This window comes from Oncorhynchus clarkii, unplaced genomic scaffold, assembly GCF_045791955.1.
Source record: "Oncorhynchus clarkii lewisi isolate Uvic-CL-2024 unplaced genomic scaffold, UVic_Ocla_1.0 unplaced_contig_6424_pilon_pilon, whole genome shotgun sequence".
Classification (NCBI taxonomy): Eukaryota; Metazoa; Chordata; class Actinopteri; order Salmoniformes; family Salmonidae; genus Oncorhynchus; species Oncorhynchus clarkii.
Window position 1 is genome coordinate 5,434 of NW_027258211.1, and position 17,834 is coordinate 23,267.

Sequence of the window (17,834 nt, forward strand, 5' to 3'; positions counted from 1 at the left end):
AGAGTGGATTAATAAAGAGAGAGAGGGGATTAATAAAGAGAGAGAGGATTAATAAAGAGAGAGAGAGAGAGGATTCATAAAGAGAGAGAGGATTAATAAAGAGAGAGAGTATTAATAAAGAGGGAGAGAGAATTAATAAAGAGGGAGAGAGGATTAATAGAGGGAGATGATTAATAAAGAGGGAGAGGATTAATAAAGAGGGAGAGAGAATTAATAAAGAGGGATGAGGATTCATAAAGAGAGAGAGAGGATTAATAAAGAGGGAGAGGATTCATAAAGAGAGAGAGAGGATTAATAAAGAGAGAGAGAGGATTAATAAAGAGAGAGAGAGGATTAATAAAGAGAGAGAGAGAGGATTAATAAAGAGAGAGAGAGGATTAATAAAGAGAGAGAGAGGGGATTAATAAAGAGAGAGAGCAGATTAATAAAGAGAGAGAGGATTAATAAAGAGGGAGAGAGGTGAAAGGGGGAGAGAGAAGAAAGGGGAGAGAGGTGAAGGAGGGAGAGAGGTGAAAGTAGGAGAGTCGTGAAAGAGGGAGAGAGGTGAAAGTGGGAGAGAGGTGAAGGAGGGAGAGAGGTGAAAAGGGGAGAGAGGAGAAAGGGGAGAGAGTTGAAAAGGGGAGACAGATGAAAAGGGGAGAGAGGTGAAGGAGGGAGAGAGGTGAAAAGGGGAGAGAGGTGAAAGAGGGAGAGAGGTGGAGGGAGAGAGGTGAAGGAGGGAGAGAGGTGAAAGAGGGAGAGAGGTGAAAGGGGGAGAGAGGTGAAAGAGGGAGAGAGATGAAAGAGGGAGAGAGGTGAAAGGGGGAGAGGTGAAAGAGGGAGAGAGGTGAAAGGGGGAGAGAGGTGAAAGCGGGAGAGAGATGAAAAGGGGAGAGAGATGAAAGAGGGAGAGAGATGAAAGGGGGTGAGAGGTGAAAAGGAAAGAGATGTGAATGAGGGAGAGAGATGAAGGAGGGAGTGAGGTGAAAGAGGTGAATAAGGGAGAGAGTTGAAAGAGGGAGAGAGATGAAAAGGGGAGAGAGATGAAAGAGGGAGAGAGGTGAAAGGGGGTGAGAGGTGAAAAGGAAAGAGATGAAAGGGTGAGAGAGCTGAAAGAGGGAGAGAGGAGAAAGAAGGAGAGAAAAGAAAGAGGTGAAAGAGGGAGAGAGGTGAAAAGGGGAGAGAGGTGAAAAGGGGAGAGAGTTGAAAGAGGGAGAGAGATGAAAAGGGGAGACAGATGAAAGAGGGAGAGAGGTGAAAGGGGGTGAGAGGTAAAAAGGAAAGAGATGAAAGGGTGAGAGAGCTGAAAGAGGGAGAGAGGAGAAAGAAGGAGAGAGGAGAAAGAGGTGAAAGAGGGAGAGAGGTGAAAAGGGGAGAGGTGAAAAGGGGAGAGAGGTGAAAGAGGGAGAGAGGTAAAAAAAAAGGGGGAGAGAGGTGAAAAGGGAAGATAGGTGAAAGAGGGAGGGAAATGAAAGGGGGAGAGAGGAGAAAGAAGGAGAGAGGACAAAGAGGTGAAAGAGGGAGAGAGGTGAAAAGGGGAGAGAGGTGAAAAGGGGAGAGAGGTGAAAGAGGGAGAGAGATGAAAGGGTGAGAGAGCTGAAAGAGGGAGAGAGATGAAAGGGTGAGAGAGCTGAAAGAGGGAGAGAGGTTAAAAAAAAGGGGAGAGAGGTGAAAAGGGAAGAGAGGTGAAAGAGGGAGGGAAATGAAAGAGGGAGAGAGGTGAAAGAGGGAGAGAGATGAAGGAGGGAGAGAGGTGAAAGAGGTGAAAGAGGGAGAGAGTTGAAAGGGGGAGATGGAATCCTCTGTTGTTTTATAGTGATTTGTATTCATGGTGACCAGAGAGGTCAAGGACAGCCAGACCTGCCTTTCACCCTGCTCTGGGATAGGATTATACCTAGATCTCAAACACACACACGCGCGCGCACACACACACGCACGCACACACGCGCGCACACACACACGCACGCACGCACGCACGCACGCACACACACACACACACACACACACACACACATACACACATACATACAGGTCACACATGTGGGTGGAATGCATTAAAAACTATATAGATTAATCTGAGGTGGATTACAGTTTTTTTTCTGAAGCCCCTAACAAAACAGGGAGAGGAGGGTTCCATGCTCTGGTTAACTAGTGGAGTTCCCAGCAGCTGGTTAACAAAAGGATGAAAAGGACCTAGTGGTAACTTGATTAGCGAGTAGCGGCATGGTGGCGACAGAAACAGGCTGGCTGTATGAACACATTCAGCACAACTATATCTCTACCAACTCAATAAAGCATGTCTCATGTACCACCAGGACAGATGAAAGTGTGTCTTTAGGATTCAGGAACAATGGCCTCTTCTTCTATGACGCCCTGCTAGCACTGCTGTAGTAAGATCCAACCAGTGTAGCATTACTGAGCCATGTAACAGCTGGCTGCAGCGACTAACATAGCTAGGTCCAACTGTGGTTTGAGAGGACAGACTTAGAGCCAGGGTTATTCTGTATTTTCAACAATGCATCCATCTTTATCCCTCCATCTCTCTACCTCTCCATTTCTCTAGGGATCGTTCCCACCACTTCCCTTTCTCTTTTTGCATTTGCCCCTTCACTCTTCCCCTACTATCTTCATCTCCTCCTGTATCCCCTCCCCCTCTCCTGCCATCTTGCAGGGCATCAGAGCTAGACTCTGCAGGCGTTTGAGGCGGCTCCAGACCTCACGGCCAGAGGGTGACACAGATTTCCGGAGGAAGGGGGATTCATCTCCAAATGACTGGAAAGGCACAAGGGGAAAGTGGAGATTCGGGAATATAACATCCCTTTGTACGCGAGAGTAAGCGATGCACAATAGGACATGTTTTTTATTCAGTGGGAATAGTAATAGCGTGCTACCTGATTATTTGCCTGAGTGGGCAGTACCTCTGTAAGACACGCCAACAAGCGCAACAACACACACACACAGGCTCTCTGACTGAAGGCACACAGGAAGTGCAAGCAATTGCCCAATTATAGCGTGACACCTCACCCTGCCATTTCCATGGTTACGCCATCCACCCGTCCCCCTGAGTGAGCGGTGGAGGAAGAAAGTCCTATCTCATCAACTATCGTCACGGCAACCTCCAAACCCCCTGTCTGTGTGAGCCATACTCTCTGCAATCACAATATTACTGTGTGAGAGAGAATGAGTGTCTGCATACTGCATGATCAGGAATAGAATTTAAACATTTGAATCAGTGTGTGAATGGGAATGAGAATGAGTGTGAATGCATTGAGTGTGTGGGGAGTCACATTTTCATATATTTTGTTCGTGTAAGTTTTGGTTGTGTGTGTGTGTGTGTAATGTAGTGATAAGGCTCTCCACTCTGTCAGGCCATCATGCATGCCTCCCCCAAGACACACTACATAAAGCCCCACTGGAAATAGACAGGGATCAGTCAGCCCCTAAAATACACACAGAGACACTCATCCCAACACACACATAGACAGGCAGTTTCCTTGTCTTTATTCAGAAGGCAGACCGTAGAGATGTAAGAACTAGACACTAATCAGGACTTAAGTACATCTACTACTCATCATTGTATCAGCTGTGACATGAATAGAAAAACAAACATAAACATCATATTATGACCAGTCTGTCCTTCTTGGTTTGGCTTATATGGAAACGTCCAGGTCAGAAACTTTGATGACAAAATGTTCCAAAATGGAGTATAAAAAGGAGTTACATTTTCAATGAATAAACAATACTCTGTGGTTAATGAGGTGGCTCATTTTGGGCCCAACAATATGTAAATCCATTGGTATGACTTCTCTTTTCTTTATTGAGTTTTCATCTTCATGTTTTTGATTGTCGAAGATACTGTACTCTCCAAGCCAATCCAACAAGGCCACCTGAATTGACTTTGTATGCCCAGAGTATCCATGATCACATTCCAAATGGGCGGAGTCTATTTAATTTGACTGGCAGTTCATGGGAAAGATAGGTGGAATCCTATTGTAGCCATGGAAACGCTGCTCCTGATGGAAACACCATCTTCTATGAAAGTAGAGGAGAAAGGTCAGAAGGCAGTGGTCCACTCAAAACACAAACACATGTATACAGACTATTACACCTCAAGACCATTGACAGTAACAAATGAACATAGTACTATTAAAGAGGTATACACTGAGTGTACAAACATTAAGAACACCTTCCTAATATTGAGTTGCACCCCCATTTGCCCTCAGAACAGCCTCAATTCATGGACTCTACAAGGTGCCGAAAGTGTTCCACAGGGATGTTGGCCCATGTTGACTCCAATGCTTCCCACTGTCAAGTTGGCTGGATGTCCTTTGGATGGTGGACCATTCTTGATACACACAGGAAACTGTTGAGCCTGAAAACCTCAGCATGGTTGAGCCTGGCACCTACTACCATACTCCGTTCAAAGGCACTTAAATATTTTGTCTTGCCATTCACACACACAAAACCATGTCTCAATTGTCTCATGGCATAAAAATCCTTCTTTAACCTGTCTCCTGTCCTTGATATACATTGATTAAAGTAGATTTTACAGGTGAAATCAATAAGGGTTCGTCCCTGGATTCACCTGGTTAGTCCATGTCATGGAAATAGCACTCAGTGTATATTATTTTGGGCAGCAGTTGTCAAACCTTAAATAAAGTCAGAATGGCCATTCTAATAGTGTGTATTTAGGTGTGTGTTTCTCCACTTCCTCTCACCTCTAACCCAGTGGCTGCCTTCTTCTTCAGCTGCTCACACTTCCTGTACTTGCAGATCTGGTGTCCGGTCTTACGGTTGCGGCAGGCGCTGCACTCTTCACAGTTCCCCATCCGTCGACATGGCACACACTCTCCGCACCGCTTCCTCTTCCTTCTCCCAGCTCCCCCCCGCCGCCAGGGGACGAGCTCTCGCCTCGCAACCCCTCCACACCCTCCCCAACGCCAGCCATTCCCATTGACCCTCCACCACCAGTCAGGAATCCCCCTCCTCCCGCTGTCAGAGCAAACAGGCCTGGGTTCAAGGAGAACCAGGAGCAGCCTAGCAGTGGCAGGAAGTCTGTCACACAACCCATGCTGTCCCCTTCAACCCTGGACCCACCTTCCACCTCCTCCCCATTTCCCCCAGCCCCCAGCCCGCCCAGAGGGCCCTGGTCCTTGGGTGTGGGGGTCAGTGTCAAGGCCCCAGCCCTCATCAGCAGCTCTGCAGCATGAGCCAGGTGAAGCCCACTGGGGGAATCCCAGAGGTCTATGTTGGAGGAGGGGGCCCGGTGAGGCTTGGGCTGCCTGGGCTGGTTGGGCCTGTGCTGCGCTGCGGTGGGGTGGAGGAAGCCCCTGATATCCGTACTACTGGAGCTACTATGGTGGTGGGCTATTCTGTTGGTGTTGTTGAGATACTCTGAGAGGGAGCAGGGATGAGAGCGCTTCAGGCTTCGTCTTAGAGGCTCACTGAGGATCCTATTGGCTCTCTGCTGTTCCGGAGAGGAAGGGCCAGACATGTCCAGGGTATCTGCCATACTGGGTGAGAGGTGGGGAGGTGGTGGGGTAATGCCAAGGTAAGAACAGTGACAACAGACCAGCTGTCAGTTAGCCAATCACAACACACTGACAGCTGTTATATTCCCATGATCCTCTCTGATACCTTTATACCCTGTGGAGCTGAGCAGAGGGAGATAGAGGAGAGGGGGAAGGAGACAGAGGAGACAAAGAATGGGGAGAGAGGTGGAGAAAAGAGGTAGATGTTAATAGAGAGGCATTGGTAGATGGTTGGTTTTATTTTCAGTGAATGAAAGATAATGATGACATAGGCCTAAGTGTAATTAAGGGAATACTAGCCTATGTTTGAGAGAGCTTGTAAAATGTGTCCAAAATATAGGCTACATCTGAGGCTTATAAAACGATATGCCTTGAATAACGTGACGCTTTCTACATTCAAGTTAAGATAGACCAGGGTGTTGTTGCACCTGAGTTCCAAGGGGGACAAATCTATGCAATAATGGAATACCACAAACAAATAGCCTATTGCGCATATGCGCCAGTCAAATTTGGAGCGCGCATTTCGATTTGACTACAGTAGTTGCGATGTGAGCCATGCTTGAGAAAATACAATCTCTACCTCTAAATGGCATCGAGTTCGAAAAGGATAAGAAAATACCTTTTGTCTAGACACAGTGACAGTCCAGGGTACGCGCGTGCACGACACGGTCGCAGTGGATAAATAAAACACGCTATGTTTCCTCACTAAACGACAACGTGTGTGTTTGGGTGATGTAATTCTTACAATTGATAATATTGCAAAAGTATGAATAGGTCTTATCTCTCTTCAATATATGATATGATATTATCACAGCCTTTCGTAATTCGTGCACCTACCAATGCGATGCGAGCTGACCAGAGCCCCACCGTCCAGTGGTTTGTCCGTGGTGCCTTCCACGAATATTGGAATAAATAAAGGGAGACAGAAAAAAATCATAAGAAATTGTCAACTATTAGACACATCCAATCTTTATCTACAGTGATCAACCGAGAAAACGGAGCCGTAAACCATTTGTCCAGGTCGGTGGCTGCATAGGTCCTTCGCCTTTACCGTCTCGCATTCCCACCTCCTCGTCCCCGCCACTCGCTGAGCGGAACACGCAAACACTCTTCATAGATTTGGGGGGCGTCACACAAAAAGCGAACTGGAGTCATGGTCGTGAGACTCAGAAAATGACCCCATGACCACAATATGTCCGAACAGCGAATTCCTGTGTACATTTCATTTCTGTGTCGTCATATAAAATGTTACAAAAACATAGACAGATAACGCCAAAGTGGTCATTCTTTTAAAAATAAAATTAATGGCAGGAAATGTTTTCTTATGCCTACAATAACTCTTGATTGAAATAGATCACTGTTAAGAAATTGGAAAAGGCTGTTTGAGGAATCACTTTTTGTTATGAATGAAATTCATCAGACTGGCAGGTGAGTGATTGTATGTTGTGTGTGTTCCTTGCATGGTGTCATGGTGTTGGAAGCCGGACTGTAACAAACAGGGTAGTCGCCATCAGGGGAGATTGGCCAATTTAGAGGCGCACCGGAAAGTCCACTCCACCTCTTGTGAGAGTCCTGTTTGGCACACATCCAGTTGTGGTGTGAGGCTGAGTGTGTGTGCGCGTAGTGTGGCCTGGGCAACAGTAAAATGGAGAGGGGCTGCGTAATCCTCACGCCTGCTAGTGGAGCGAGAGCAGCTCCCAGCGGCTAGAGAAAATATTGCATTGTATAAGTGGGTAAAATGGCATACATCGGAGCACATAAACTGCTTTGCAGCGAGACAAAATCAGTACCACATAATGTCGGCCTTCTAGGGCTTCAGGAAACGAATGAGTCAACACTCAAGTCTGACCACTTTGACAACGTTTATTCACAATATACAGGACAAAATACATCACCGTCAAGTCAGTCATAATCAGTAGAAAATGTATCTGTTGGACATTAAAAAATATATATTCCTATAGGCTTTACTTTGAACAGTGGAATAGACAAGTCAGACTTGACATAAGACCATACCTTCATCTGTAACCTTACTATAAAGGTCTATAAACAACACTAATTAGTCAAGCTCCGCTTTCTGAAATACTATTATGGAACCCTTCTAGACCTATAGGACAGGTCCTGTCTAAAAGTCCTATTCTCTGTGATGTTTTTAATCCACGAAGATATGCGTACGAAGGCTATTGTGTATTACAACACAAGAAATGTGTCTAGACTAAACGCCTTTTATTTTAAGATGAGTAAAGATAGTAGGCTACTATAGACCTGCCTATGGTAAATTACCATGGCGAATGGAATATAAATCCTAGCCACAACAGCCCCTCTCCACCTCCTGGACCGTGGCCCCACATAACCTGCTCTATGAAATCTGAGATCGGGGCACCGCTCTGAGATCAGGGCAACGATAAGTAGCTAAATAAAAGCCGGCCACACCTTGGACTATTTGAATCAGCGACTATCTGTCGCGGGATTAAAGGCCAGGGGGTTTAGCGCGCCCACTGCCGTGCCAAGCGCAATCACATGGCGCGCTCTTAAGGATATGAAAACAATCGGGTTGGTCAAGGATTTGCAGAACACAATGGCCACACAAGCCTGAGCACTGGTGGCAAGGTTGTCCTACTTGAAGATACAACCTGGTTAAAATGATTGGTAAGTGTCCACTGTCCTTGCGAATTTATTTATGGCTCCTCTCAACAGGTTGCTTTCAGGTGTAATTGGGTGCAGTGGGCTAGTGAATGTAGTAAACAATTACAATGTCCTTATATCTAGGCTACATAACTTCAGCTGTGCTTACAGTGTGAAGGTATGGCTAAGTGTGGCGATTGTTTTGAATTGATCAATTGTTCACATGAGTATTCCTAACGTTCACTTATTCAGACATTAACCTGGAGAATTATAAAATAAATAGCTTTACCTTTAGATATCTGGAATCGATGAGTTTCAAATACTACTGGGATTGACATTTGCAATGATGGAAGTTGAGGTAACGGTAAACCTGGGGGGTTTGCATCCTGTCCGTTGGCCGGTGAGATGTTCTGATCTCGCGCACCAAGGTCAGTCAGAATACATCTGAACAGTCTTTTCTGACAGACTGGACCAGTCCAGACTGAGTGACGTCACTGGTGCAATGACCAATCAATCCAATCATCAAAAATAGCTACAAAGTAACTAACTGTAGGTTGTCAAATCGGACATAAATTTGATGTTTTGGGATAAAAACAGTAAGCTACTACATGAGTAGAATTTGATCTGAAAAACTGGGTAATCATAAAAATGATCAAACTTAATCACCATTTCAACTATTGTGGAACCTATTATTTAAGATGTGATTCAATGTATTGACAGGCAGATATTTGTAAGGCCAGTGGTAAAGTAACATTTTATGGCATTTAAGTGCAATTTCCCAGAGCCAAGGTTTCAGGTTATTTACATTTTAGAGGAAGCCTTAAAATCTGCTCCCCCCCCCCCCCCCCCTTTAACTTGACTGGGGAAAACAAAGGCAAAACCAGTAGCTGAACAACATGTTGTCTTCCATCCATCTCTCCAGCCAGTGATGTTTGAAACTCAAGTGGACGCTTGAGTCGTGGTTTTTATTACACAGTTTAATCAACACACAAAGCTCAAAGAGCCTCTCAGGTAATTCAATATACAGAGTTTGTTTGGGTGAGGAGCATTTGTGTCCTCACACCCAGAGCCCAAGCCAGCCCCACAGCCTGAAGATGTTGTTCGCCTCCAATTTCAACAATAGCAAAAATACAACCTAAGAGTTATAGGGAAATAATAAAACACAGGATAAACTAAGAAAACTTTCTTTAAATACCTGGTCCAAAACCTCCAGTTTGTGAATGTAATGAAGGTGGTGGTCTGAAGGTGAAGGTGGCGAAAGGGGGTTTGGGGGGGGCGCGGGGGGGGGACGCGTGCACGGAAACAATCTTGGTTTATGGCAATGGTGGGGGACAGTGGATCAATTAAAGTCCTTTCATATAATTTGAGAGAAGACCAGAAGGCCATACAGTTTTCCATTTTATAGCCTGCTATGATTTTTAAATAATTCCTTTGTAGATTTTATACAAAATACATGAGTGCCCTCAACTCAACATGTGAAAATCTTTCCTGAAATCATGTCTATATAGCTGGGATATCAGGAGACAAAATAAGGTATAAGAGTGTAAAAATCCTTCAATTTTAGACCCCCCTCCCCACCAAAAAAAAAAATAACAGCCCCCTAGTCATACAGATGATAAGGAATGCTTTTAGAGTCAAGAACATTTGGAGTGAAGGCGCAGGCAGGGCCCTATGGAAACATCAGGGGAGAGTAGCCCAGCCTGCATCAGAGATATGACCAGGATTAAGGAGGGGAACGCAAGGGGCATGATTGAAGTTTGAGAATATGTACACCATGGCTGCCAGGTTAAGTAGGGTGGAGAATTAGTCGTAAAGGGAGGGGGGAAAGGAAAGAGGGAGGTGCTCTGGTTAAGGGGAGGTGTGGCTCAAAGAAAGCACTCCAATGGAAACCAACAAGATCCGTTTTAACTTCTCTTTACTTTCAAAGCTCCCCTAACCTTAGTTGTACAGGTGGTTTCGCCATGATTCTACTCCAACACTACATTGCATACTTTTGTGTCCATTCCCGAGCTATTCTGTTGTACCTGGAAGCAAAGAGAAAGAGTGTGAGTTTCTGGTTCATGAATAGAGTAAGTGTTCAGATTAACACACCGAACAAAAATATAAACGCAACATGTAAAGTGTTGGTCCCATGTTTCATGAGCTGAAATAAAAGATCCCAGAAATGCTTCTCTAAAATGTTGTGCACAAATGTCTTTATGTCCTTGTTAGTGAGCATTTCTTCATTGCCAAGTTAATCCATCCACCTGACAGGTATGGCATATCAAGAAGCTGATTAAACAGCATGATCATTACACAGGTGCACCTTGTGCTGGGGACAACAAAGGGCCACTAAAATGTGCAGTTGTGTCACACAATGCCACAGATGTCTCAAATTGAGGGAGCGTGCAATTGGCATGCTGACTGCAGGCAAACTACGGACAACGAACACAATTGCATTTTATCGATGGCAATTTGAATGCACGGAGATACCGTGACAAGATCCTGAGGCTCTTTGTTGTGCCATTCATTCGCCGCCATCACCTGATGTTTCAGCATGATAATGCACAACCCCATGACCAAGAATCTGTACACAATTCCTGGAAGAGGAACATTTCCCAGTTCTTCCATAGCCTGCCTACTCAGACATGTCACCCATTGAGCATGTTTGGGATGCTCTGGATCGCTATGTATAACAACGTGTCCCAGTTCGCCAATATCCAGCAACTTCGCACACCCATTTAAGAGGAGTGGGACAACATTCCACAAATAAATCTATGCAAAGGAGAAGTTTCGCACTGCATGAGGCAAATGGTGGGCACACCAGATACCGACTGGTTCTGATCCACGCCCCTTCCTTTTTTTTTTTGAAGGTATTTGTGACCAGATGTTAACTGTAAACCCAGTCATGTGAAATCCATATAGTAGAGCCTAATTAATATATTTTGATTAACTGATTTTCTTATATGAACTGTAACTCAGTAAAAATCTTTGCAATTGTTGCGTTTATATTTTTGTTCAGTATATATATTTTTGTTCAGTATATATATATATATATATATATATATATATATATATATATATATATATATATATATATATATATATATACAAACATATTCAACAGCTGCAGCATACAGACATATACACCCAGAGGATTATCTAAAGGATCTAACAAGATCATCCTGTTTAACCACTGACTCGAGAGCTTGTATGACATCCTATAGTACACCTTCATCTGAAGCAAGATATTTAGTTAGTTACTCACTTTTCCCTGTCCGTCTTGTAGATGCGAGCGATCTCCGGTACTAAGGGGTCGTCCGGGTTTGGGTCGCACAGCAGAGAGCAGATTGACAGGAGAACTAAGGGAAGGTTCGATGTTAATGGTTCAGCTTAGGACAGAGGTAAGGAGAGCTGAACTTAAATGAGTTAGGCAGTTACTGTTACAAAACAGAAACAGGAAGTTCAGTCAGTCACTCAGATACCCCACCAGACACAGGTTCCAAAACAAACAGCAAAGAGGACATATTCACATTTTACAGTCTTAGTAACATAAAAACAAAGTGTTTTTTCTTCTTTTTTTCTCCGTGTACCTTTGGAGATGGTGAGGGCGGGAGACCACTGTGATCGCAGGATGTCGAGACAGATGCTACCGTTGCTGTTGATATTTGGGTGGTAGATTCTTGTGGTAAACGCAACCTGCACACCCAGAGAAACAAACAGAATGGACATGGTTGAGTTAAGAGGAAGAAAGAACTAAACGGATGACAGGTACAGAAAAGGAGCATCATGAAATGACGCAGTTACAGCTATCAGAGAAAAGATGCAGAAACAAATGATTGTGTGTGCTGGTGTGTATGAGAAACTACGATAAGTGGATGTCATCTGTCACTTCAGTGTGTGTATACACATTTCTGTCTCACCTTTGGCGGTTTGAAGGGGTAGTCTGTGGGAAAGTGAATGGTCAGGAAGAATACCCCACCCTGATAAGGACTGTCGTTCTGTTAGAGAGAGCAGAATATTCAGCACTATTAGTATCAAGTCAATCTTAGCAGAGTTGAACAGGTCTTTAGTATAATTTAATCATGTCGAGAAACACTGTCCTATACAACATTATATAAGCTAATATTTACGGTAGTGTGATTGTCGTCAGTACTTACAGGTCCCATTATTGTGGCTTGCCAGTGAAACACTGAAAAACAGAGAAGTGAAACCACCAGATGTAGTCAGCCAGAGTAGCGAGAGGTAGTAGGAATGCTATGAAGTCAGGCTGAGGCAAAGCCCAGGATGGGGCTAGATACTTATCCTAGAAGATTTATAATACAATTCCAGCAGTATAAAAAAATGGATTGACGTAATATCATGAATGATGTCAGTGCAGTAGTTAAGCAAATGGATATTTGAATTCAAGCAAATGTTATATTGCTGACGTAATCCATCCTAAAAACTCAGGGGAGTGGCCGAATGCCATCTAAAGATAAGAATGAATGCAAAGCTCTCAACGAAAAGAACTAACTAGAACATTACATTTTAAACAAAGATACCATTACCACCCTGAGCTAAAATGCAGAAATGTGAGAAAATCTATAAGGAATAAGAGAACATCCGAGTTTAGAACCATTAGACAACCATTCTCTCAGAAAGACCCAGGTTGCTCTACTATAGCCTATCTGGGATGTTATATAAGCCCAAAAGAAGTTGTGGACATGGGTGACAAAGCTAAAATTCGTCCAATTTTTGAGCTGAGCACATCAGAGGGCACAGGGCAGTATATACCAGTTCAGATGGTTGCCGGAGAGTTCTTGAGAGCTAGTGATTCTCAAGCAGGCAGACAAAAAAAGTGGAATAACTACAATAAGCCAATTTGTTTCATCACTGTGTTCCCTGATAAGACATATCATTTAGCAGCAATTTGACAGATATCAGATGGCATTTGACACTTGTCTGAGTGAACCACTCAGTTTGTTAATGGCTTTGAACTTTATATCTTCTTATAATCAACAAGCAGTCTGACAGTAATTACTATGCATCTAAGACAATGATTTGACTAAAAGAGTGACTTGAGATGTATGTTCAGTGATGCTCTTACAAACTGGGTGTTCATTCCACACAATAAGCTAAATAAATCTCATTGTAAAAATTGCTTATTTTTTTGTAATTTGTAAGACAAGGAAAAATGTGCAATCTGTCCAATCAATTAACATAATCTAGTATCAATGGTGTCCAGGTATGGTAAGGCAGTTAGTGACATGCTGCTCCTGGCTATGATGGTCATCTTACCTCACCTACCTTAATGTAACCATAGAACCATTGGTAAGCCAGCACAGACTTCCTGGTATCTGACCCAATACCAAAAGTGAAACTGATTTAAAGGGAAGGCATTTCACTGAGCCTGTAGATTCTAGAACAAACATGTGGCATTAAAGTAATCATTTTGAGATAAGCAGTCCAGATACTCTGTGGTTCTGGTTGGTTGAGAGAGTTTACTGATAAACCAGACTGCACAAGACACCACATTTCAGAATAATTATGGATTATCTGCATCTAGACTACTTCTTTAACACAAATCATGTGGAGAGCAGGAAGCCTAAAATGTTGAACAGGATGTCCGAACAAAAGCGATAACTGACATGTATTGTTGTGTTGCCTGATGACGAGCTACTTACTGTCATCTCCTACTGGTCCTGCAGAACACTGGGCTGGTGGGTCCCGTGCCAAGTCATTCAACTCCTGAGAGACGAGAATACAATCGGTTAGCAATACTAGTTGAATGCATTTGTCTGCAAAGGGGCAGCCAAATGTTCATGAACAATCCAATACCGTTACAATTCCATTTATATCACTTAGCACAGGCTCCAGAGAAACTTACAGAAGCAATTAGGGTTAAATGCCTTTATCAACAGATTCTTCAACCTAGTCAGCTCAGGGATTCAAACCATTGACCTTTCGGTTACTGGCCCAATGCTCTTAACCACTAGGCTACCTGCCTAACACAGACAAATCATGTTTTCACTAGTAATGTGACACCAGAGTTTAGAACATATACAAAGTGAGTAACAAGAGTTCACCTACAAACAGTCAAACATTGTTAGATTAAACTGCCTGATCACACAGCTTCATTCTACTGAGTTTTAGTAATCGAAATGAACTACCTAAAAAAGTTAGGTAACAATATACATATTCCCCAAGCAACACACATGACAACCAAAGATCATAACCATGATATGAGTTAAGTCAACGTCATGGAAGCTACTACTGGGATTGCCTGGTATCTACTTGGCTAGCCATCTTTTGTCAACATGACTACCAAAAGTTTATGAATCCGTATCTTTAGCTGGTTAACGATGCCCAAATGTTAGCCAACTGCCACGCATTCTGGTTGATCACTATTATGAGTGAAGATATTAACATGTAAAAAAATAATTTTAAAAAGGCCCATCTGGTGATATATCTAGCTAACATACTAGTTAGCTAGTTCCATTACGTAGTTAGCTGACATGAGGATTATTTTATATTTTTTAATACACCTCATCTGGTCAGTTAGCTACCGCTACTCGGGGCCCAGTTTGACACTAATATGTCAAATTACAGCGGAGTGGAAGGCTAGAAAACGGTTTTAGCTAGTTAGGGCACGATATTCCCAGCCATAACCTAGCAAGTTATCACATAATTAGGTAGCTAGCTAAGTGTTTACTGAATTTGTGGGACAAATATTAAATATATTTAGCTGGCTAGTTACTAACTAGCAAGCTAACTAACGTAGCCGACTGCATTAGCAGTGCTAGCTAGCAAACTGCAGAAGCCGTTAGCTGGCTAACGACTATTATGTAAACCAGCTATTTTGGATTCTAAATATGTAAATACATTGATCTCCTCTGAATAAAGATAACAAAATTACTAGCCAAGTTAACGTTAGATAGCTAACGTGAATTGGCTAACTGGCAGTAAAAGGTGGAGGGCCCAAAATGTGGATCGAACACCGAAAGAGGCGCATTGGTTAACGCCGTCAGCCCAGCATTAGCCGTACCTCCGTGGGTAACAAGCTTTTAAAGGCACAACATTTAATACCGACGTCATTCAGATTACACATATACCAGACAAAATTCAAATATCACTTATTTATTGTAACTGCGAAACATTGGGCCTTGTCGTTGACTTCCTTCTTACCTTGTGAATTCTTTTAAGAGCCATTGTATTGTGCTAGCGCTGCCGTCACCGAAAACGTGTTATACTCGATTAAAATGGCGGTTCCGGTCTCTGTCCGGAAGGAAATTATTCAAAATATATCTCAAATAATACCTTGGTCTAATACTCAAATCACCGATTACTATCAAAATGGGCACACCGATATAATGTTCTGGCTAAACTGAAAGACACTAGGGGTAGAACCACCGTCCTTCCTCCTGCTGCTGCAGCCGCTACCAAACCACTCACTTTGCGCTGTTTGTAGGAACCCTTCCGCCTACATGCGCATCCATCACTGATGTTTCAGCACCATAGATTGCGCGCCGACAACATAGCGGTGCAATTGACGTCATTTCGGCTCTCGACAAGCGACAAGATATGAATACTTCGCATGAATGATTCGAGCCAAAATGGCTTTCAAGCATATATTTTGCACCGTTGCGAGCTCATGAGAGAGCCTAGCAAATCGTTAAAAACATCTAGCAGCAAATTAGTTGCAATAGAAAGGGGTTGGACACACCACCATCAGGAAATCGTTTACAAAATATGATTTATTATTATGTATATGGGTTATTACACGTCATTTATACGGGACAGTTAAATAATAAGCGCGGAGGGATATAAGGACTATTCGAGGTTCTTATCGCGAGAATGTAGTGCCACTACAGAAGAAATTGAGCAGTGAGAACCCTCCTTCACCCTAAATACAATTTTACAGAGTATAAATAGGAGGTCAAATATTTTGCATTTAGCTCTTTACTAATGCACTGTTTTGTGTCTGTTTTGACATATCGTTAATTCGTTTTTCACATGAACATTATATATATTGACCTATGTGGAAAGCAGCCTAATAATACTAATAAGGGAAATGAGATAATATGGCTAAAGAATAAAGTAATAACAGATAATGGTCCTCTTATTCATGTTCTTGCTCTATACTCATATGCATTATATGCCGTTATAAACTGGGTGGTTGATATATTTAAGCAATAAGGCACGAGGGGTGTGGTACTGTATATGGCCAATATACCAAGACTAAGGGATGTTCTTAATCTCGACAACGCAGAGTGTCTGGATGCAGCCCTTGGCCCTGGTATATTGATCAAATACCACAAACCCCTGAGGTGCCTTATTGTTATTATAAACAGGTTACCAACGTAATTCAAGCAGTACAAACACATGTTTTGTCATAGCCATTGTATATGATCTGATAAAAATGATCTGTACTATTCTAATTCCTTTGGTAACCAGTTTAGAATAGTAATAAGGCACCTGGGGGGTTTGTGGTATATGGCCAATATACCACGGCTAATGGCTGAATCCAAGCAGGTGTACGAGGTCATTTATTGTGCTTCAGTTGATGTCTCTACACCCCACTACCATAAACCAGGTTTGAAGTTTTAATAAAGAGGGTGTGCACTACCAGGCAGGCACTACCCCCTGTGCCATAAATGTTCAGACCTCTTGGTATAGAGGACAAGTGTAGTGCACTGTGTGTAGCCTAGGCTACTGAGAAGCTACTGCTATTTATGATGGAACATAACTTTTTCTTATAAAAAATAAACAAAATGTTGTTATATACAAAGGTCTGTTTGCAATGACCTGTACTAGTGTGTATTCTCACACAAAAGGCCACTGCAGAGGACAATATGTATTGTTAGGCCTATATGTTGCGTTCCCTAAACCTGATACCCTTTACAGATAGATGGGTAATGCTTCCACAATAATGAATGTTCTTATCTAAGCTTTGAGGCAGATCCCCCATAGGGCCAGATCACGTATAATAAAATAAATAAACCATTATTATTGTTATGAACACACACGCACACCAGTAATAACAGCATATCAGGGGGCTGGTTGAAATGCGGAAAGGGGGAAGACCCGCATTAGAACCCCCACCGGATGGCGGTATCAGGCAGTCCCTGTATGAATGTGTGCGTGGGAGTTCCTCCTTTCGCCATTCCGGGGTGTCGCCACACCACGGAGAGTACTGAGGGAGTCCTGCGAAGAGACCGCCTAGTCCCCTCCAGGCCTCTTCACACCTCTCCACACCTTCATCCAGCCACACACGGTGCCCCGGCATGCCATAAAGACAGGTATCCGCTCATTATTCCCTCAGAGAACCGCCGCAGACCTCCCCGGCAGCCCTGCTTGAAAGATTACGGAGACACCGAGGGATGCTACTGCAGCAAACGCACCCCGCACCGCGAAAATTCTCGACGTCTGCCCGAGGAACAGAAACATTTGGTTGGCCCTTGACCGAAGCCCCTGAGGATGTCCGACAGCGGTGGGAACATGAACTCCGACGATCGGCCGGTTAAAAGTACGCACAATTATATAATGATGCTTAGGCCTATGCTTTATTGTTTTGGGGCATTGGCTTTGCATTGGCTGCACTAATGTCGATATGTGATTGCATGTGTCCCCATGTTATTTTCCCCCAATAAAACAACAACACTTTAGGCTGTTGGATGGTGAGTCACTGATGAAAATGCAACATTGTCGAGTTATTGATGCCAGTGATTGATGATTGACAGA

At 43.4% G+C, this 17,834-nt stretch overlaps 2 protein-coding genes and 1 pseudogene across 5 annotated transcripts in view; 1 reads left to right on the forward strand and 2 right to left on the reverse strand.

Annotated features, from left to right (window-relative positions):
- Positions 1–3,473: 3,473 nt before the first annotated feature.
- Positions 3,474–6,529, reverse strand: LOC139396091 (CXXC-type zinc finger protein 5-like; annotated as a pseudogene).
- An 826-nt stretch (positions 6,530–7,355) lies between these two features.
- LOC139396090 (ubiquitin-conjugating enzyme E2 D2) lies at positions 7,356–15,644 on the reverse strand. The gene is made up of 7 exons (XM_071143301.1): positions 15,279–15,644; positions 13,778–13,841; positions 12,272–12,303; positions 12,035–12,112; positions 11,705–11,810; positions 11,380–11,473; positions 7,356–10,156 (listed from the first exon to the last, which is right to left on the reverse strand). Exons 1-7 carry the CDS (start codon positions 15,300–15,302, stop codon positions 10,111–10,113), a joined length of 444 nt encoding a protein of 147 aa, XP_070999402.1. The 5' UTR covers positions 15,303–15,644; the 3' UTR covers positions 7,356–10,110.
- A 1,629-nt stretch (positions 15,645–17,273) lies between these two features.
- The window catches only part of LOC139396088 (protein phosphatase 3 catalytic subunit alpha-like), a 67,247-nt gene continuing 66,686 nt past the window's right edge, over positions 17,274–17,834 (forward strand). For all 4 annotated transcript variants that reach the window (XM_071143294.1, XM_071143297.1, XM_071143296.1 and 1 more), the window contains exon 1: positions 17,274–17,619. In XM_071143294.1, coding sequence (XP_070999395.1) covers positions 17,571–17,619 — 49 coding nt within the window. In that variant the 5' untranslated portion in view covers positions 17,274–17,570. The remainder of the gene's footprint in view (positions 17,620–17,834) is intronic.